This window comes from Ictalurus furcatus, chromosome 9 (assembly GCF_023375685.1).
Source record: "Ictalurus furcatus strain D&B chromosome 9, Billie_1.0, whole genome shotgun sequence".
Classification (NCBI taxonomy): Eukaryota; Metazoa; Chordata; class Actinopteri; order Siluriformes; family Ictaluridae; genus Ictalurus; species Ictalurus furcatus.
In genome coordinates this window covers 26,020,218-26,042,227 of record NC_071263.1, presented here as the reverse complement: position 1 = coordinate 26,042,227, position 22,010 = coordinate 26,020,218, and the positions used below count along the sequence as shown (strand labels likewise).

Sequence of the window (22,010 nt, the reverse complement as noted above, 5' to 3'; positions counted from 1 at the left end):
TCACGTTTACGGTTTCTTTATACAGGCGCATCTCAAAAAGTGTTAATATTGTGGTAAAGTTCATTTTTTCTCCCGTAATTTTATTCGAAAAGTGGAACTTTCGTGTATTCTAGATTCATTAAACAAAGTGAAATATTTCAAGACTGTTTTTGTTTTAATCTCGATGATTACAGCTCACGGAAATCATATATCCAGTATCTGAAAATATTAGAGTAAAGAATTTATAATACAGAAATGTCAACCTAAGACGAGCTCTAATCAGCGAATTAACTCAAAACACCTGCGAAGGTTTCCTGAGGCTTTAATCTCTCAGTCTGGTTCAGTACACGACCACAATCACGGGGAAGAGGAAAGTAGATGATGCATTTCATTTGGAAATCAAGGTTCCAGAGTCTGGAGGAAGAGTGGAGAGGAACAGAATCCAAGTTGCTTGAAGTCCAGTGTGATGTTTCCACAGTCAGTGATGATTTGGGTTGCCAGGTCATCTGCTGGTGTTGGTCCACTGTGTTTTCTCAAGTCGAGAGTCGATGCAGCGTCTACCAGGAGATTTTACCGCACTTCATGCTTCTATCTGCTGACGAGATTTATGGAGATGCTGATTTCCTTGTCCAGCAGGACTCGGCACCTGCCCACAGTGCCAAAACTACTAGTAACTGCTTTTCTGACCGTGGTATTACCGTGCTTGATCGTCCAGCCGACTCGCCTGACCCGAACCCCATAGAGAATCTATAAGAGACACCAGACCCAACAATACAGACGAGCTGAAGACCGCTATCAAAGCAACCTGGACTTCCAGAACACCTCAGCAGCGCCACACGCTGATCGCCTCCATGCCACGCCGCACTGATGCAGTAATTCGTACAAAAGGATTTTAGCCCAGAACCAAATAAATTAACATACTTTTCAGAAGGTCGATATTTCTGTATTATAAATTCATTATTCTAGTATTTTGAGAGTCTGGATTTTTGATTTCCATGAGCTGTAATCCGTAATCATCGAGATTAAACCAAAAAAAAAAAAAAAGGCTCGGAATATTTCACTTTATGTGTAATGAATCTAGAATATATGAAAGTTCAACTTTTTGAATACAATTACGGGGGGAAAAAAAGTACTTTTCCACGATATTATAAATTTTTGGAGATGCACCTGTATATTGTAAATGAGGTTCTTGTAGAAGAAGCCTAATTCTTAGTTAGGTTTCAAAATATAAAAAAAAAAGCAGGCAAACATTCAAATACGTGCCTCAAACTCACCGTGCATGAACTCAAACAGTTTGTTGACTACAGTCTTGAGGAACTTCCAGTGTGCGCGCAGGAATCGTGGGTACTGGCCAACGATGTACATAATGTTTGAGGCAATGATAGCCTTGTTATCCTTTCCTCGCTTTTGCTCGCACAATCCCAGCAAGTCCTGACACGGATACACAAAACTCACTTTATATTCAGACCGACGCCGAGACGCATAAGAAAAGCGTGAGCGTAACAAACGTTCATTCGGGACGCGACACTCACGTGAGTGAAACGAATGAACTGTTAGAAATAAACACACACCTTGATGACCGTGACGAGGAATCGCTTCTCGTCCTCCTCGTGCATGGCTCCGCTGATTGAGCCGATGGCCCAGCACAGCGTGTTCAGGTTTTTCCAGGACCACTCTGTCCCGTTCACTTGGTTATGAAGTTTTTCTGTCATGATCCGCTCTGTATCTGCGTAGTCCAGATGGGTCAGGTACACTACACAGGGCAATGGAGAAAGAGAGAAAGAGAGAGCGTGCAAACAACAAAGAAAAAGATCAAATTAGGACCACATCTGGTGTATTTCCATCATAAGTGGTTGGATCAAATGCACAAAGTATGTACGAGGTGTGTGTATCTTACCGAGCGTCTCTCTCATGTTCTTGTATAGGTTGATAGAGTCAGTGTCCTTCATGAACTCTCGCACCACCTCACCCTGATCGTTTTCCACCACCAGCACCTCCTCCGGTTTTGCCATGCGGCTCACCATCAACAGACGCACCTGAAAGACAGCGAGAGAGAAAGACAGAGAAAGAGAGCGCAAAAGATAGTGAGAGAAAGAGAGAGAGCAAAAGAAAGCGAGAAAGAAAGAAAGAGAGTGCAGGAGCGAGAGAGAGAGCGCGAGAGAGAAAGGGAGAGCGCGAGACAGAGAAAAGGAGAGCGAGACAGAGAGAGAGAGCGCAAGAGAGAGCGAGTGAGATAGATAGAGAGAGTGAAACAGAGAGAGAGAGAGAGAGAGAGAGATTGTGATTCAACTAAAAAATTCTCTTCATATACATGTGTGTGCACGCACAATATTCCAAAGTGCCTTTTAATGTGACAAATGTCTTGCTTGAACTTTATAAATCCTAAATTGGAACCGTTTAGTGATGTACAATAAAACACCCACGCCTGGCGTTTGTGTCTGTAGTATTAACGTGCAGTTTCCCAGCAGCATGTGAGAAGCACCCTTACCTTGGAGAGTACAGGTAGATAGAGCTGCCTGCGTGGTGGAACATCAAAGTGCTGGCTGCCGGAGAGCAGTGGGGAGGTGGAGGTGCTGAACGGACTCTCTCTGTACAGCTCTGCCGCCAGGTGGTTCCAGTACTCCAGACAGATCTTAAAGATCTCCGTCTCCTCCACCTCAGACACCAGCAGCATGTAGTGCAGAGCCTGGAGATCACATGCAAATATTTGAACCGATAAGGAACTTATTCCATTTGTGGAAGTTTAAGAAACTCTTTACATGTAAACTAAACTCTGCGCTCGGACTAGGGAGCGGTTTTATTATTAGAAGAGGATGTTATAGTGCAATTCAAATGAAACAGAGCTATAACAACTAGTCGATAATTAAAATAATGGACAACGAACATGATTATGGATTAGTTGGGTCTCTGACGTCACTGTGGATAACCCCCGTCAGTGACGTCACTTCACAACGGTGAAAAACTCATGTCTATGAATAAAACCCAGCGGAGGTCACAGGGTGAGCTGCTGAGGGAAAAGTGCACGATCCGGGTCGTCCAAAACGTGAGCGTTTTATATCAAGCGCTTCAAACAAACTCGTAAGTGTATTAACGTGGCTCGTCGTGTCAGATCCTGCGACAGATGCGTGTGCTGTTTAACGTGTTCCAGACGTGTTTTCTTCAGCACAGAAATGACATTTATACCTTTTATATCCTCATCTGTAAATGTTAGAAATTCACACCAGTATTTCCGTTTTACATAAAGTCTCGTCCTGACAGCGAGCGAGTCTCCGTTAATCTTCACCGAACGAGCGCGAGTCCACGCGTACGCGTCAATCAAACAGCGCGCGATAGAAAGGAAGCGCAATAACGCTGACTAAAATATTCACTTTGATCAGATATGTAGTTTGAGGTGATATTTATCTAGATTTAGAAACTAAAGTAACGGTGTTGTTTATGAGAGCAGTAACTGTAATGGAGTTATAACATGTCATTGTATATAAATGTAAGATGTGTCGTACATTTACAGAATAAAGGAACATGTTACTGTGTTCAGATGAGAGAATGTGTGTGTTACTGCAGAACATTTAACCTCTTAACACTTAGTTTGTGCTTTTGTTTTTCTTTTTTAGTGTTTTAATATAGTGATTTAACTTCTGCTTTAAAGCTTGTGGACGATCAGCTGTTTTTTTTTTTTTTCAAAATATAATGTTAATATTTTTCTTAAATCCTTTGCATAAAATCCTTATAGCATAGCCCACAGATATACATTTAATACCTTTTTCATAGCCTTCAATTTCCACAGTGTTTGAAGGACGACAGCAGGCAGAATGTGAAATAACATTTTTTCGGGGGGAAAAATATAGAAAATAAAAATTGGCCTTTTAATCCAACTAATCGATCAATCGACGAAATAACCGACTGATTAATCGATTATCAAAAATAATCGTTAGTTGTAGCCCTAAAATGAACAAATCTTTAAGAACAGAAATCTTCAAATTTAAACAACTCGATTTTACGTCAAAATAATGATAATGAGTCTCTATTGGTCATGTATACATTACAGCACGGTGAAATTCTTTCTTCTTTGCATACCCCAACATGTCAGGAAGTTGGGGTCAGAGTGCAGGGTCAGCCATGATACAGCGCCCCCTGGAGCAGAGAGGGTTAAGGGCCTTGCTCAAGGGCCCAACAGTGGCAGCTTGGCAATGCTGGGGCTTGAACCCCCGACCTTCTGATCAGTAACCCAGACCCTTATCTGTCAAGCCACCACTAAAATATTATTAGTTGGCTACCACATACTTCCACTTCCTAAATCTTGAATTATATACCTTTTAAATTCTTCGACGTGAACTTTGATTCGTCACTAGACAGTTTTTGGCACGAGCGGATTGAGTTCAAAGGTTTACGTGATGATTAATGTATTTAATGGATTATTAAACGGATTACCAGTTTACTTCATATATAAACAAAGGATGCAAATAAATAAATAAATAAATAAATAAATAGATAAATAAATAGAATTCCGAGGCGTGTGTGTAGCTGTGTACCTCCATAAGGGTCTCACGCAGGTTGAGTCTTTTCTCTATGAGCTGGCCGTGCTCTTTGAGAAAGGTGCAGAGGAACAAGCTCAGGTTCTGGATGAAGTTCTGCTCGTCGTCTTTCCCGTTCGCGTATGCCAGACGGATGTTCGTGTTCAGAGGCAGCATCTACGAACCCAACCAGAGAACGAATTAACCTCCAACCTGCATGGCGTTACGAGCTGTACGCGATCCGTTTTAGCTGCTTTGCAGTGTGCGCGTGCGTGCGTGTGTGTGTGTGTGATGATCGCTTGTATTTTGTTACCTGTTTGAGTTGCATCATGGTGAGAGTGAACAGCGTGACAAACTGCTCCTCGTACTGGCTCACACTCACACCTGCGATCTCAGTCAGACACTTTAGCGTCACGTTCCGAAACATTGGAACGTTCAGGAACTACCGAGAGAGGATAAATAAACGATGAATATAATCACTAAAATACATAACTAAATAATATAATCACTAAACAAACTGAGGCTACAAAAAATAAATAAATAAATAAATAAAAAAAATCAGATGTGCAAGCTACACTACCATTAGCGTGAAGAAATACATTCAGAACTTTGGGTGCAAATCCAAAACTGCACACGATGGTCGTGAACTGGCTCGTTACGGATGGTACATCTTAACGCAAAACGCTGAGGAAAGGGTGCGGGTCTCACCTTGTACACTAGAGTGCTGATGAGTTTGGTTTCGAAGATGTAGCCCAGTGGGATCCAATTCAGAAACCGGAGCAGCGTTTCTAAGGTGGCGTGTACTAAAGGAGCATTCTGGGAGTTTTCCTAAGAGATGGTAAGAACGACGGTAGTCCATTATTACGTTCTCGTTTGGATTGACGAGAGAGAAGCTTTGTTTCTTCTCTATGTAAAAAAAAATACGCATGAGATCGCAGATGTCAGTATAGGCTGCACTCACCATCACAAATTGGCAGAGCTGAAAGATCTGCGAGAACTCGTTACACATACTGGAGAGGAGGGGGAGAATAAAAAAAAACAAAAACAGCATTGTAATCTCAGTGCCAATCCTGGAAACGCTTTGCTCTTCATATATTTGTTATTTTCCTGGTCTAACACACCCAAAATCTCCAACATCACTTATGTAGCACGTTCTACAAGCTAATTCACGTCACTCAAACACGTCTGACCTGTCCTTCAGGTGCTTGGCTTTGACCTGGGTCATCTGTCCGCTAGAGAAATCGAACACCTCCTCGCTGAGCAGCTTCAGGATGATCATGTTGTTCTGGCAGAGGCTCTCGCTGGTGCGGCTCGCCCCCACGATGTCGCTGATAAACGTGGGCCAGTGCTTGGGCCACTCCTGCTTCAGAATCTATAAAACAGCAACATAAAGGTGTGCAATGGGGAGGGAGGAAAAAAACCAAAAACGCACGGAATTCGAGTTTTCTCACAGGTAGTGGTGCTGCAGTTGATGTTTAACAGAACGTGACTTTCTAGTCACACTGTCTGCATGGGACACAGCGCAAGGTTACTCATCACCTGAAATTCTCAAATTTTAGTAACTTTACTGGCGTCTAACTGCCTTCATTGTATTGCCTCATCTGACCGATGATCAAATTCATGTCATCTAGTATTATAGAGACAGTAATATATGGTCAGTATTGTTCTGGGAGATTATTAGCATTAATAAGTAGGGAATAACACACTCCGGGGTGTTATTCCACTTATACCACAGCGATTGGTCAACGTTTACAATGTTTTGTTTATTAATGAACGACACAGCGCACATGTTAATGGTTTACAGTTAGATTTAATGTTGTACAAAGTCTGTGAGAAGAGTCAGTTTCTGTTTTCACTTACATTATAGCTGCGATAAACAGTCATTCCCTTATCAAACTCACTCTTTTTTACACTCTTTCTCTCTGTTGATCAGATTACTCTCCTTCTCCCTCTCTCTCACTAAATCGGATTGCTCTCTCCCTCTCACACAAGACCAGATCTCTCTCTCACAAGTTCAGATCTCTCTCGCTCACTCGCACAAGATCAGATCTCTCTCGCTCACTCGCACAAGATCAGATCTCTCTCGCTCACTCGCACAAGATCAGGCTCACTCGCACAAGATCAGATCTCTCTCGCTCACGCACAAGATCAGATCTCTCTAGCTCTCGCACAAGATCAGATCTCTCTCGCTCTCGCACAAGATCAGATCTCTCTCATTCTCTCAAATTAGATCAGATTGCACTCTATTTCTCCCTCTCGCACTAAATCAGACTGCTCTCTTTCCCTTCCCTCTCTCTCACTAGGATCATACTGCTCTCTTTCTCCCTCTCTCATTTGACCAGATTGCTCTCTTTCTCCCTCTCTCATTTGACCAGATTGCTCTCTTTTGCCCTCTCCCTAGATCAGATTACTCTTTCTTGCTTTCTTTTGCCGTTCTCACAAGATCAGATCTCTCTCTCTAGATCAGATTGCTCTCTCTCTTTCCCTCTCTCAGTAGATCAAATTGCTCTCTCTTTTCCCCCTCTCTCACTAGATCAGATTGCTCGCTCTCCCTCTCTCAAGATGAGATCTCTCCCTCTTTTTCCCCTCTCTCACTAGATCAGATTGTTCGCGCTCCCTCTTTCAAGATCAGATCTCTCTCTCTTTCTGCCTCACTCACTAAATCAGATTACCCTCTCTCATTTTCACTCCCTCACTCACTAGGATCAGACTGCTCTCTTTCTCCCTCTCTCACTTGATCAGATCGCTCTCTTTTGTTCTCTCTCTAGATCAGATCTCTCTTTCTCCCACTAGATCAGATCGCGCTCTCTCTCTCTCTCATACAACGTAGTGTTTAAATTTACCGGAAAAAGTAAACTCCTCCGTCCTGAAGACTTTCCTGTGCTGATAAACTTCACAAAGCACCATTACTGTTCCACAGCGTTCACAACAAAGAGTCGCATCATAAATGTTAAATAAATATCTCCTAATAAAAAACAATCACATCAACAATTATGCGTTTTACTTTGTTAAACACTTTTTTTGAAAAAGAAGAAAAAAAAAAAAAAACAAGCAACAAAAAAACAGACGTGATGTGCAAGTGCATTATCATAAAAGTAAATAGTAAGGGTCCGCATTGTTTAAAAAAAAAAATATATATATATATATATATATATATATATATATATATATATATTGATGACCACTTAAGATGAAGCACTTAAGTGTTCGTTCACTGTTTGACATTTAAATTAAGTTGAATTTGGTTTGTCTTTTATACCTGTTCTGCATAATCAGTCTGTGCAGGATTTCTTTTTTTGTGACTGTTGTGGCCAAAAATGCCTGCTTTTGTGGCTGCTTTTTTTTTCTCCAAATTTGTGATGCAACTTGCAGAGTTTGTGTTTTTTTTTGAGGAAACTACTTGCGTTGGGGAAATTGCAATTAGTTACAGTTACGTTTATATAGTGCTTTTCTAGACACTCAAAGCACTTTACATAGTGGGTGGGATCTCCTCAACCACCACTAGTGTGCAACATCCACCTGGACGATGTGACGGCAGTCATAGTGCACCAGAACGCCCACCAGATACCAGCTAATAGTGGAGAGAAGTGTGTGATGTAGCCAATTAAGGCATGGAGATTATTAGGGGGGCTATGAGGGGAATGTTTAACATGGGGGATGTTTAATGACCACAGAGAGTCAGGACCTCGGTTTAACGGCTCATCTGAAAGACAGTGCTGTTTTTACACTATAGTGTCCCCATGACTACACTGGGGTATTAGGCCCCACACAGAACACAGGGTGAGCGCCCCCTACTGGCCTCACTAATACCACTTCCAATAGCAATCTTAGTTTCCCTCAGGAGGTCTCCCATCCAGGTACTGGCCAGGCTCAACCCTGCTTAGCTTCAGTGGTAAACCAGGCAAGAACTGCAGTGAGATGCAGTGAACAGTTTTCTCACTGTGATGTTTGTTGGTAAATGAGACCTTTTAGCTGTACTTACGCACATGAACCGAAGAGGACTTGGCCTGAACGTGCGTTGTGATGCGGTCACATCATACGCCTTGGCCCAAATCTGCAGTAATTTAGAAAAATTGCAAGCTCCGCCGAATATTTATAGAGTTTGCTTAATTTTGTATTAATCTCTGCGTTTGCAAAATCCTGCAAAGTCAACAGGAAACTGGATGTAAATTTTAGTTTCGGGTTGGTTTTCTTATTTGCGAAATGGGAAACCAAATAATATCGATGCATTGGTCAATAAACACAGTCCTTGTAAAAGACTAAAAGAACCGTTTTGACCGTACCATACTAATACATCTAAACCTTTGATTTTTAATAGGTTATATCATTAAACAAAAGGATTAACCTTCTATAGCTCTTACCTGAACTAAAATCATGTTGAGTTTTCCAATGTACACCTTCTCCTTCTGCAATGAAACACCACATCACCCATCAGCTGTCGAAGAACAGTAAAGCTTTGCTCCACAGTAAATTTAGACACCACACGTACCTCCACACTGGCTGCGTCAGAAGACGTCTTGATAATGAGGCCCACGACGTACTTTTTAATCCCTGCGTACAAACGGGGGCAAGACAGAAAGCGTTAAAAAAAAAATCTTTCAGGGTTTAAGAGTCATCAAGATAACACAGCCGCGAAGCACGATTACGCGACATTTAAAACAGCTCTTTTGTTTGACAGCTCGTCTGTTAACCAGCTCAAGTCCTTAGATTTGGCCTGAACATTAATGGGTATTGAACGGGGCATTCCAGCCCTAACTAAAGCCTGAGTCAGCCTCGGCCTGCTCACGCAGAAGCGAGCTAGGTAGCACGTGAGTAAAAATGTGTCATCCGGCAGTACCGCAGTGTCCAGTAACTTCTACACTTTTGAAGTAGTTAAACATTACTGAACTTTTGGATGACACAAGAAAATAAATACAAGGCCTCCAAAGATTTCCTTCATGCTACATTTTCAGACTGATAAACAAGAACAATTTCAGACAGTGACGGTGCACATTTTACCAAGGTCGCGCCGACGCACGAAAAGGAAACGTGTTTACAAAATATGTCTTAACTCCAGCCGTCTTGGTGCTGCTGCAGATGCCAACTAGGTTTCAGCGATCGCCTCAAAAGAAACCGCACGGTCAGGCCACTTTGCATTGCCGTGTCATGCAGATCACTTTGCATTGCATGTGAGGCTTCATGGCAACCCTCTCAAAAATCTATGTAAATGAGTCTGTTAAATATGCGTGTACATGAAACGCAAGGTTGATAAGGTCCTCTGCATGTAAAAAGATCACTTGTGCACTTACAAAGAAACAAGCAGGAAAGAAAATAAATAAAAGAGCATTTCTCTTTCTGAAAAGGGAAAAAAAAAAAAAACGTAGGAAGTGACAAAAAGCAGAGGAGACATCAGGCTATTTAAGTCTATTTCGCTTGTGAAGTTTTATGTAAACATAATAAGATGAAAAATTAAATGGATTCAAAAGTGTATAGATAAATTTACAATGAACAAGTACACTACGACGCCTTTGCAAAAGAAAAATGCAGTACGTCTTCATCATCGTTCGAAATCCTTGGTGCGAAACCTTTTAGGAGGTTGAACTTTTCACCCTTTCACCCACTCGATTTGTATTTTCCAGTGGGTATACCCACACACACACACACACACACACACACACACACACACGATACCTAAAGACCTACATAACACATTAGTGGCATCTGAAGAGAGATACAGGTCATTCATGCATATAAGAGTTACACTTCTGGGCTATGGAAGGAATTGCCATAGCATTAATTCTCATTTAAATAGAAATAAATACATTTTTAAAAAATTAAAAAAAAAGACTGGTTTTAAAAGCGAACACAACATGGAAACCACACGGCTGCAGCAGCAAACAAACGGTTTCAAGCAGCCGATTAAAGCAGCTTGCAAGCCAAATCCAGTCCTCCGAACAAAAACCAAAACAGCTCTCCACTGACAGCTGTAGTCTCCGGGATTTAACCCTCATCACTGCATATTCAGTCAACGTTTCATGCTAAAAAAGTTTGTTCTGAGTACCGGTTTTGGCGCTGCTGTACATCTGCACGGTTCAGCGCTTTTTCCTTCTCTTACTCGAAGGACGCAATAATGAGCTGCTGAACTCGATCAGGTGTGTTCTGGAGTGTGTGCAGAGCAGTCACACACTAAGCTCAGGATTAGCTAACACTGATGCAAATTCAGGTCCACCGCAAGCAGGTCCTATGAGAAATCAGGAATACACAAACACAAACGCCTGAGCCGGAATCGTACACTCGAAGAAATCAAGGTACCGGACTCTTATCGGCTGCTTTTCGGAATATTTCGCTCCGAGTCGTCTGTAAATAAAATGTTGGTTTTCTAGTGAAAGAAATGAATACGTCGGCACGATTACATTTTTGCCTACGACACCGATTTCGAACATTTAATCACACACCTTCAGATCAAAAGGTTTTTAAGATCGTGAGAGACATTTCAGTCGAGTGTCCACACATTTTTGACCGGCGGTGTACGTCAAATTATATCTGAAGGTGCGCTATCGTCACATTTTTAAGTGAACAATATATTTAACACACAATACGCCGTATTTCACATACCAAAAAAGTAAACAATACACTGTACTGCAACAGGATGTTTTATAAAGCATCAACAATGTAGGCTACCACACACACACACACACACAGAGTGAGAGAGAGAGAGCGAGAGAGGCAACAGAGTACATGTACAGTATTTAAATAGCAGTAAAAATTAACATTTATAAAACCGTTACCGTATATACAATGCAGAACAATACATAGTCATTTATCCAAGCAATAGAAGTGGATCAATACAAGTGTGTTGTACGAAGCAAATCTAATCATTTAACCTTTTCTTGTAAGGTCTTTGCTTTCTTTTGCCTCCTGGGATCACTAGAAGCACTACTCTTTGGACCCGTGATTACCGTCGATACTTTATCGCGCTTTAAAGGTGCAAAAAGTTGAGAGAAACGCGAGATAAAGAGCGTGGCGTCCCCAGTCAGAGCACATAGTCCGCAGTTCTTCAGCGCACTGAAACCTTTTCACAAACCTTTACTTTTTAGAATAAATCTGGGTATACATTTATGGTAGTAAACGATAAACAGATTAATAATACATATATTTTACGCATTTATAACTTAAACTCCAAAAAGAATCCCATTTTATTATTCACGACAACCTAACTTGCGAACGCGGAGGGCGGCCGACTGCATAATAAAAGTGGAAAAGTTTATTATTATTATTTTTTTATTTATTTATTTTTTTTATGAGTGTAGCGCCAGCCAGTTGAGCTGGAAATGGAAAACTTACCTTCACACTGGTTTCTGGGCAGAATCTTCCATCTTGTTTTAATAACTGTTTCCAGAATCTGCAGAGCATAGTACTGGAATGCCAAGGGAACAAAGCGAACATTAAGGACTTCAGCTTTAACCATCCAGTAAACCACATGAGCTACTGTGAATTTTATATATGTTTTTTTTTTTTTTTTCAGAATTGTGACTCAAAACAAACAAAACAGACAGAAAATCATCACTGCCTGAACACATTTAAAAATCTCCCTCTCTCTCTTTTTTTTTTTTCCTTAAAAAAAAAAAAAAAAAAAAAAAAAAAAAAAAAAAAAAAAGCATACAATCAGACTGAACATAGTGTTTCATGCAGGTTTGATTTCACTGCGTTATTTCATAGTTTTGTTGTAAACATTCTAGAGAATCAGTATTTTCTAGATTCTCAAAAGCTTGTATAAGTTTTGCTGTTTCTGCCAGTTTCACACCAGAAAGTGAAAGACAGTTGGGAAAAAAATGCTATTGGTTAACACGACCTTGCAGGAAGTCAGAGAATGCACAAAACTGTCTTCTTTTATTTATTTATAAAAAAATACGTCCAATACTTTACGTACTCAAAAGGTTAGATATCGGCAATAATACGTTCTTTTAACAGAATTAGGAAAAAAATTAATCAGCGACTCTTTCCTTAATAATTTTGCTAATGATAAACGATTAATAAAAGTATTGGCACCTGCTGTTTTCGCCTTTGGCTGGTGTGCGCCTCTGGGAACAGCAAAACAATCTACAGGTTTGGTTACATTTTTTCCTATAGTGCTTTTTTTTTAACGTTACAGTTAAAAAAAAAAAAAAAAAAAAAAAAAAAAAAGAAAAACACGAGAATTAGTTAGAGGCTGTGTTACTGGTATCTGTGTCATCGAGGCTGAAAGTATTTCAGCTGTAGGGATCAGTCATTTTTAAGGATCAGAAGAAAGAAAAATGAAGTGGGTCAAACAGAGAGAGAGGCGATGAGAGGAGTTAACGTATAACAGAGGCTTCACAAGGTGAAGGGATGTGATTCAAAGCTGAAATCTGGATACAGAAACCCTGCAGGTTCACGGTTATAGTCAAAGCCCTGGTCAGATCTCCACCTTCAAACCGAGACAGATTTAATTAAAAAAAGAAACAAAATTAAATAATAAAAAAAAAAGAATAAATAAAATGAACATAAACGTCACTGTGCCATTCGAAGCTATGATTCTGCCATGACATTTAATTGCTGATGGTAAGAACAAACAAGAGAAGGTCTGTAAAGCAAGGAAGGGAGAAGAAAATCAGAACTAAAGAGAGACAGACTCACACCGAAATGATCTCTACAGCTGAAATACCTACCTGCCCTTTTTATTTATTTAGAATATTTTATATATTATATACATACCTGCACACACAAGAATTCAACCCACATTGCAAATCAGGTTTATTGTCAAAATTTACACTTTCAGCTGTTTGTAATGAACAAATCAAACAAAAGCAATTGAAATAGTTCAACACAACGAAGTGGTTTCCCCAAATTCAACTGAAAATGCAACTTATAATGACTTCTCCAGTCTCAAAATTATTCACCCCCTTCATGATAAGCATCTTTAGTACTTAGTAGAGCACCTTTTACTGTTATGACCTGCTGCAAACGAGATGCAGAGCCAGACACCAGCTTCTGACAGCGTTCCTGAGGAATCTTATCCCGTTCCTCATGAGCAATATCCTCCAGTTCAGTAATATTCTTGGGTTTGCGTGCTGTAACCGCCTTCTTCAAATCCCACAGATATTTTCTATGGTGTTCAAGTCAGGTGACTGTGATGGCCCTGTAGAATCTTCCAGCACTTCTTCTGCAACCAAGCCTTGGTGGAATTTGAGGTATGCTTGGGATCATTGTCCTGTTGGAAGGTCCAATGACGCCAGAGTTTCCTCACAGACGGCATGACGTTTTCTCCTAGGATTTCCTGATACTCCAATGAATCCATCTCGCCTTCCACACGCTGCAGGTTTCCAGTGCCAGAGGATTCAAAGCAGCCCCAGAGCATCACCGAGCCTCCACCATGCTCGACTATGGACAGAGTGTTCTTTCTTCATTCTTCTTCCTCCAGACATACCGCCGATCCTTCGTGCCGAAAAGTTCCAGTTTAGTTTCATCGCTCCACAGAACGGAATCCCAAAACTTCTGTGGCTTATTTATATGATTCTGAGCCAACATTTCTTGTGCTTTTTGGGTCAGTAGTGGTGAACGTCATGGAAAACTTCTGCATTTAGTACATGCCTTACTGTGCTCACTGAAACCTCAGGGCATGTTGTCACCAAGTCTTGCTGCAGGTCTTTTGCCGTCACTCGAGGGTTTTTCACAACCTGCCTTCTCAGAAATCTGCTTGCAGCCATTGATAGCTTCCTTTTTCTGCCCCGTACAGGTACTTCACACAATTTTCTGCCCCTAGCCAGTTCAGGTATTTCATGTGTTCCAGCTCAAGCACACCTGGTGCAACTAATGAAACCCTTGATTAATTGTATCAGGTGTGCTTGAGGCAACACCTGTTTTGCATATTTGTGCTGTTGAGAGAGATTCTATTCAAGGGGATGAATAATTTTGAAACTGGAGAAGTCACAAGTTGCATTTTCAGTTGAATTTGGGGAAACCACTTAAAGCGTTCGTTGTGTTGAACTATTTCAATTGCTTTTGTTTGCTTTGTTCATTACAAACAGCTGAAAGTCTGTACATTTTGACAATAAACCTGATTTGCAATGGGGATCGAATCATTTTGATTGCAACTGTATGTATGCATGTACGCATGTATGTGTGTGTGCATATATGTATATACACAAAATGTAATACCTGCCTAGGACCAGTGAGTAATTATGATATCTAAGAAGAGAGGAAGAGTGCTGACCTAAGATCAGTTTCTCCTAATGAACACGACCATACAAGAGGAGGAGGAGGAACTGCTCCTGGATCAGCATCTTACTCATCTTACGCTTAAGCTCTCCCTCCTCCAGATGAGAAGCAGCAAAATGCAATGAAAACGGATGCAGAGCAGAATTAAGTATAAGGGAATGAAAAGGTAGACCTTGTGGAGGCCTGCCGCCCAAAGCCTAGCTGTGTCAAGGTGCACAGGAAGACACACCCCTTTTCTTCCTATTACAAGCAATCAACATAATGGAACATTGGCATTAATGATCAAATATGAACAAATTCAGGTAAGAAATTATTTTTTTTTGTGGTTTTGTGTTTGTTCATTCTTTGTTTAATAAGAAATAGGGAGAAGCCAAATAAACACAAGTGCTTTACCTGGTGCACTTCAAATAGTTTAGGTATGATTTTGAAAGGGTACTTGTTGGAGAAATGATTTTTTTTTTTGGGCAGCGTATTATGAAATTATTAATTCTGTTGTCAAATCCACTCCAAACATTAGTAATAATAATGACCAAAGGGTTAAGAGCACACCTACAGCAAGCCCAGAACAAAACGAATAAAGGCAAACTGTTACCAGTAGTTTAAGGAAGCCTGATGCACAATAGGGGAATAAACTCCATCCCAACAACTGCTGAGTAGAACAAAGCTCCAATTACGATCAGCTAAACAGGAAGGACAGCTGACAACGGATTAGCTCTGACCAGGTAAACACGCGCATGGCGTCTTTATATTACAGCACTGTGAGATTCCCCAAGAGGTTTATGATCGAGTTGCTTTCATTTATTTTCACACGATGACCAAATGAACGTTAAGGACTACGGGTTTACAGGAGACGAAGACCTACAGCTAAACCTGAAGAGCGAAAAGGGCAAGGCATCTCACTGTGGGACAGCCATGCAATTTCCTTCTAATTAGAAGATGTATTTGTTTAGGTGGGGCAGGGAGAGGTTAACTGGACTCAGAGGTGTTGGGAGGAATCAAAGATTTTGAGTCGACGTTCAACCATGATCGATAAAACCGAGAAGAAATTAGCACTAAAAAATAATAAAGATCTCTGAACCAGCTAGGTTGTCTCTACTACAAAAAAAAACAAAAAAAACCCCCCCAAAAACGGAGGGATCCGCATTGTAAAAGGCTTCAACGGATTAAAGTGTTCCCCAATTACGTGTATCAATTAGTGACATCATGTCAGAGCTTCCTCAAAGCAGGGAAGTCAGGGCCTGTGCTCACAAAGCATCTCTGAGAAAGAGCGCTGATGTAAGCCCTGCTGATCACTACAAAAAAAAAAAATTTAATACTAATTTTAAAAAGCCCGATCAGCACTCCTCCGCCAAGATGGCTCGTGAGCATCGGTCCGGTTGACTGTAGCAGGCTGGTTGAGAGTGCATGCTTACTTTGGTGTTCATGTTCTGAGAAAACTCCAGGATGGTGTCCACTCGGGTCCACGCATCCGGGTGCTCCTTTAAATGCGTGAGGACCTCCTGGGCCATTCTTTGCTGGAATATAGAGAAATAAATATTGCAGACTGACACCCTGCACTTGACGAGACGCCGTGTTCACGACCGGTTTGGCTCTTGTGGGCATGTCACCACTGATGTTCTCCATGCAGAAATGGTAAAAGGGATCATGTATACAATGTACACTAAACGGCCAGATGTACATGGACACCTAACCATCACACGCATATGTGCTTGTTGAGCATCTCATTCCAGATTGACACCACCTTTGCTGTTATAATAGCCTCCACTCTTCTGGGAAGGCTTTCCACTAGATTTTGGGGCGTGGCTGTGGGGATTTTTGTTCATTCAGCTACAAGATGTTGGATGAGGAGGTCAGGGGTGCAGTCGGTGTTCCAGTTCATCCCAAAGGTGTTCAGTGGGGTTGAGGTCAGGGCTCTCGAGTTCTTCTACTCCAACTTTGACAAACCATGTCTTCATGGAGCTCGCTTTGTGCAACAGGAGCATCGTCATGCTTGAACAAGTCTGGGCCTTTTAGTTCCAGTGAAGGGAAATTGTAATACGTACAGCATACAAACACATCCTATACAATTGTGTTCTTCAGACTTTGTGGCAACAGTTTGCCGAAGAACCACATATGGGAGTGATGGTCAGGTGTCCACATACTTTTGGACATAGTGTGCTCAAAAATCTATTTCTGATATTGAAATATTGATTTTTCTTTTTATCCATTTCTGAATACCAAACACTATTGAATGGAAACTAAACTGAGGCAGGAACTGGAGTTGTCATCCACGGAACATTAATTTACCAGAGGCCCGTTTATTTTAATTTATTGGTTCGTCAAAATAGTTAGTCATCGTCAGCAGAATTTCGGCTTTTGCATCAATTCAGAAAACGAATAGCTGGTTGTTGTTTACAGGCTTGGTAGTGGGGAAACAACAAAAATCTGATACTTCTGTTAAATATAAACAGGACGTAAATTAACTAGATAAAGAACTACAGGAATATAAAGCTGGAATAAGAATAAATCTAGCGCCACAAGAGTTTTTTGCATTTGTTATTCTAGAAGAATGCATAGAGTTTAGAATAATAACCCCCTGAAGATGCTACTCCTCAAGGTGGGGTGTGAATTCTTACCTGCGGTCCCACTCCATGGTACAAGCAGTTAACAACATTATCCAGGAGATTAATGTCCAGTTTCTGGTTGAAGTCCAGCAGCTGTCTGGCTGCGTGGTCAGCTAACATTGTCATAACTGCTGGCATAGAGCTCTGTGGGGACAGGGGAGGGCTGTTGAGGCCTTTTTTGGGGCGGTAAACATCCAACAGGGCAAAGTCATGTGAAACGAGCGGAACAAGTTCCTCGTATGCAAAGACTTACATAATAAAACCAAATTCTCAACATGAGCGTCATGATACAGGCCTGATGGGATGTTTTTAAAAGATGTCATAATTCAACCAATCAAACACATGGACCTGACTTAAACGGTGGTTGTATCACAGCATGCGTAGCTTTATAATAAACACAAAGACTGTAAATATTACAAAGGTGATAAATGATACACTTTTCTGACACATCGTCGGTATGGTGACGTATTTAAGTTTTCAATCGTTACAAATTAAACGGGACTGAACGGATACCGTCGAATTGACCATTTTTTAAAAACTTAATCTTCTTTGTCTTCGTAGGCTTTACAGAAAAGTATCGTCAAACTCATTTTAACATTTTTCTGTTTATTTTACTATATAAAGATTATATATATAAAGATTATATATCTCTCACACACACACACACACACACACACACAGAGCACTTTCTGCAATAGTCAGTGTTCCCGGTGTTACACATTGTTTGGCCAGCACACCGATTCCATTCCATGATTTGCCCACCACGGCACCGCCCCCACTGTCATTTTGCTTTTTCTTTTTTTTTTTTATAGTGATAAAAGTCATTTGGTTCAGTTAGAGAACGGACGCTACAATTAAAAACTGAACGCGTCTGCTCGATTCAGCACGAGGTGAATCAGTCAGAGTCGCAGCACAAATCAGCAGGAGTCAGATTTAATTTATCACGTAACAAGAGTGAGGCGAACCGACCAGACAGGAAGAGTGAGGCGGGCCGACCAGACAGGAAGAGTGAGGCGGGCCGGCCAGACAGGAAGAGTGAGGCGGGCCGGCCAGACAGGAAGAGTGAGGCGGGCCGGCCAGACAGGAAGAGTGAGGCGGGCCGACCCGACAGGAAGAGTGAGGCGGGCCGACCCGACAGGAAGAGTGAGGCGGGCCGGCCAGACAGGAAGAGTGAGGCGGGCCGGCCAGACAGGAAGAGTGAGGCGGGCCGGCCAGACAGGAAGAGTGAGGCGGGCCGGCCAGACAAGAAGAGTGAGGCGAGCTGACTGACTCTATTCAAGCTATTGCTGCCCCCGAATTGCCGCTAATTCAAAGGCGAAATGCACACGGGAATTCATAAACAATTTAAAAGCGAGGGTGAAAAGAGTGAAAACACCTATACCACCTCCCCTGAGATAACGATACCGATATTACCGGTGCCGTCACACGTCGATTAACCGGTGGGAAAATATCCTCACCATCACATCCCTAATATATATCGTGATACGCAACGTGTATCGAAGAAATGTCCTCAAGGATCATGATATGATGTTTTCGTCATATCGCCCAGCACTACTCTCAACAGCTAAAGCATTCTCTTCCCAACATTAAACGATCTCCAAACACAAACAGTAGTCCCGTTACAAGAATTTATACGCATGTTTCTCGCCGTTCATTAAACATATAAACAGATTATATATATATATATACACATACACACACACACACACACTATTATATTTATATAAATAAAATAAAACCATATAAAACCAATCACGTCAGTTTTTTTGTGTGCGCGCGGTATCTTTTACTGCGACGTGCACCATCATGAGTCTCGACATGGTGTTCAGAGCAGAAGAACTCAACTAGAACTAGGATGATAAAATAAAAATATATCAAATGATACGTGAAAGAATTTTAAAACTTGGTTCAATATTTTAACAACAACTAAAAAAAACCCGCTGCTTCAAATCAGTGCCACTGCTATTTATGAAAAAAATTTAGAAAAAGATATGATATACCGGCGCTATCTCAGAAAAGTGTATCGTGACTTATAGTAATTTATCACGATAGTGATATTACACCATTATATCACCCAACCCTACTGGAGTCTTACATTACACCAACACTGGTTCTCTAACCTCACATTAAACAAGCTCGACATAAGAAACTATGTCATAAAGCTCCAGCAAATGGCTTGCTTTCTGCTCTGGTTACTGCTCCTAGACGTGTGGATATAAAAAGCACTACATTCTGTCCTGGACATGTGATACATATCCTCAATAATTAAAAACAAGACTCATAGCTCAATGGATGACGGAAAGATCGCGACACTCGATGTATTCAGGAAGTGTTGCTCGGTGCACGGACGTTTGAAGCTTCCAGTGCGCGTGTCTAAAGCCCATGCGGACTCTGATGGTTATTTTCTCAATGAGAACACGTGCGAACCGTTCGTCCCTTTCGGTCGACGCCTCACTGTTTACATGTGTCACGGACAGGCGTGGCCACGCAACCGAATCTGAAACCTTTCCTCGGCATGTCGTCGAGTAGAGCGTGGCGTGACGCAACGACGCGTGCTTGCCAACGAGCTGTCAGGCGCACAGAGACTATTTCAACAAACCGGGTCAGAGTCCTAATCTCCTCCTGATTCGGTCCTATGGGTCGTTTTTTTGCCAGCAGGGCGATTTCGGTTGCAAAGAAACGCACGTGCTGTCTGAGAGTAAGCTTTCTGCGTCGGAAACACGGCTGTAAAGCTGGATCAGATCGTCAGACTCGTACCTGACAGGGTAAAAATCTCAAAACACACACAAACAAGACGTGAAAACCGGTCCGATCTCTAAAGGAATAGGAACTGGAGATCGTTTTGTGCTTGCTCTGGAGGGCATGGGCTTGGTTTTAATCCCTCACGTCTATAAAGAAAAAAGATTTCATTCATACAGAAACGTCAAAGTTTTTGAGTTGTTCACGTCGGCAGAAGGCAACGCTTACCTATAGTAGGGATGAATAATCATAATCATAATAATAACAACAATAATAATAGAAAAGCACACCAAAGAAAATGTACCCATTCATCATTAGAGCGACTTGGACTGGCTTTTAAGTCGTCTTACAATATTAATGATGTGTCTGAATGGAAATTTCCTTCTACGCTATGTTTGTTTTAATTACATTTTAATAATAATAATAATAATAATAATAATAATTCGCACTAAATAATTGACATAACTAATCATATAATATTGTAAACACTGAAAGCTTGAATAGGAAGTGTGCAATGTTTCCAAGCAAAGTACAGGATTGGTCAACCCCTCCCACCCAACACACACATACACACACACACACACACCCCCAACGCATACACACACACACACACACACACACATGGAAAGCAAGCATAAAAAAAAAAAAAACATTAGACTGACTCAGTTTTGTATCAAATAAAACCCAAATCAAAATAGAACTAGTCATGAAGAGACATTTCAGCACTGCATGTTTGCTTAGTGTGCAGTTTAACTTAAATATGTAAGTTAGTGTAGCATTAGCGACCTGACAAACAAACAAACAAACAAACAAACAAGCCAGATGATTAAACCTGCAACTGGATTGAATCTGTTTGTCTGTTTTTTCAATAATGATAAAAGTAGGACATGCAAACTAGAAGAAATGCCTTATATATATATATTCACAAAGCGACAGAGCACACACACAAACTACACATAAACACACACACACACACACACACAGGTATAAGTTATATAGTTAATTCATTTTCTCAGCCCACACTCAGGTCAGTTACCTACCGAAAGTCCAAGCCTTTGAAAGAAAGGTCTGCTTTTTCTGCCAGAGTTGCTAAATAAACACCCTTATGTCACCTCAGCTAGCTCCAGTAACGGTGACTGCCTGGATGAATTAAGAACCTGCTGACTAGCCTTCACTGCTCCTAGGATGAGTTTAAAACACAAAAAAACCAAACAAAAAACCGTTATGCTAGCTTCAGCTAACTGTTCTTTTTTTTTTTTTTTTTTAATAATAAGGACCACTGCAGCGCAAACACAATCACGGCTAAGCTAAGCTAAGGTATCTCCTCAACCCGAGTCATTTTACGAAATAGAACTTAACCTCAAATCAACAAATCTTGTCTGTTACTTGATGATTTATTGTTATTTTTTTTCTTTGCAGCGCTTATAGGAGACAGACTGAGAGACTGAGAGAGACCGTGAGAGTGTGCCTATGTGCCTTCTTCTCCTCACAAGCAACAAACTCATAACCGGTTGAAACCGGTTCAGACTGGGAGATTCCATCTCGGTTTAGTTTTCAGCCGTCGGCGCCGCGAAAAAGTTTGGATTAACGTCACGCCCTTCCTGCGACGCCATTGGATCAAATGACGGTCAGGACGCCCGCGCTGATCTCCCATAGGCGCAGGCGGCTGTCAATCAAAGCTCGAGCACTTTTTATTATTTTTTTGGCGAAGCGCCCCCCAACGACAACAGCTCCGCCCTTTGCGAAGAGAAAAAGCTATCAGGCGGACTCGCTGCAGCGAGAGTGGAGTTTTATATTCTAGTACTAATCGACGAATAAGTGAAAAAAAGTGATTTTTCTCCTCCTCTTCTTCTTATTATTAGTATTGTTTAAAGAACTGGACGCCGCGGTGAATCAGACGCGCTTAGATAGCTTAAAGAGTAACTTCTATCGACTCGGGACTATTTTTAAAAGCCTTTATAAG

The 22,010-nt window shown here is 41.3% G+C and overlaps 1 protein-coding gene across 1 annotated transcript in view; it reads right to left on the bottom strand.

Annotated features, from left to right (window-relative positions):
- xpo1b (exportin 1 (CRM1 homolog, yeast) b) overlaps nucleotides 1-21,778 on the bottom strand; it is a 30,681-nt gene extending 8,903 nt beyond the window's left edge. Inside the window, exons 1-15 of the mRNA XM_053632829.1 lie at nucleotides 21,088-21,778; nucleotides 17,321-17,452; nucleotides 16,118-16,219; nucleotides 11,814-11,886; nucleotides 8,980-9,041; nucleotides 8,852-8,896; nucleotides 5,681-5,862; nucleotides 5,452-5,500; nucleotides 5,199-5,318; nucleotides 4,804-4,932; nucleotides 4,509-4,667; nucleotides 2,468-2,665; nucleotides 1,877-2,015; nucleotides 1,551-1,732; nucleotides 1,254-1,410 (exon numbers count right to left, since the gene is read on the bottom strand). Of these exons, the coding sequence (XP_053488804.1) occupies nucleotides 1,254-1,410; nucleotides 1,551-1,732; nucleotides 1,877-2,015; nucleotides 2,468-2,665; nucleotides 4,509-4,667; nucleotides 4,804-4,932; nucleotides 5,199-5,318; nucleotides 5,452-5,500; nucleotides 5,681-5,862; nucleotides 8,852-8,896; nucleotides 8,980-9,041; nucleotides 11,814-11,886; nucleotides 16,118-16,219; nucleotides 17,321-17,446 (1,723 nt within the window). The 5' untranslated portion in view covers nucleotides 17,447-17,452; nucleotides 21,088-21,778. The remainder of the gene's footprint in view (nucleotides 1-1,253; nucleotides 1,411-1,550; nucleotides 1,733-1,876; nucleotides 2,016-2,467; nucleotides 2,666-4,508; nucleotides 4,668-4,803; nucleotides 4,933-5,198; nucleotides 5,319-5,451; nucleotides 5,501-5,680; nucleotides 5,863-8,851; nucleotides 8,897-8,979; nucleotides 9,042-11,813; nucleotides 11,887-16,117; nucleotides 16,220-17,320; nucleotides 17,453-21,087) is intronic.
- Between the last annotated feature and the right edge of the window lie 232 nt (nucleotides 21,779-22,010).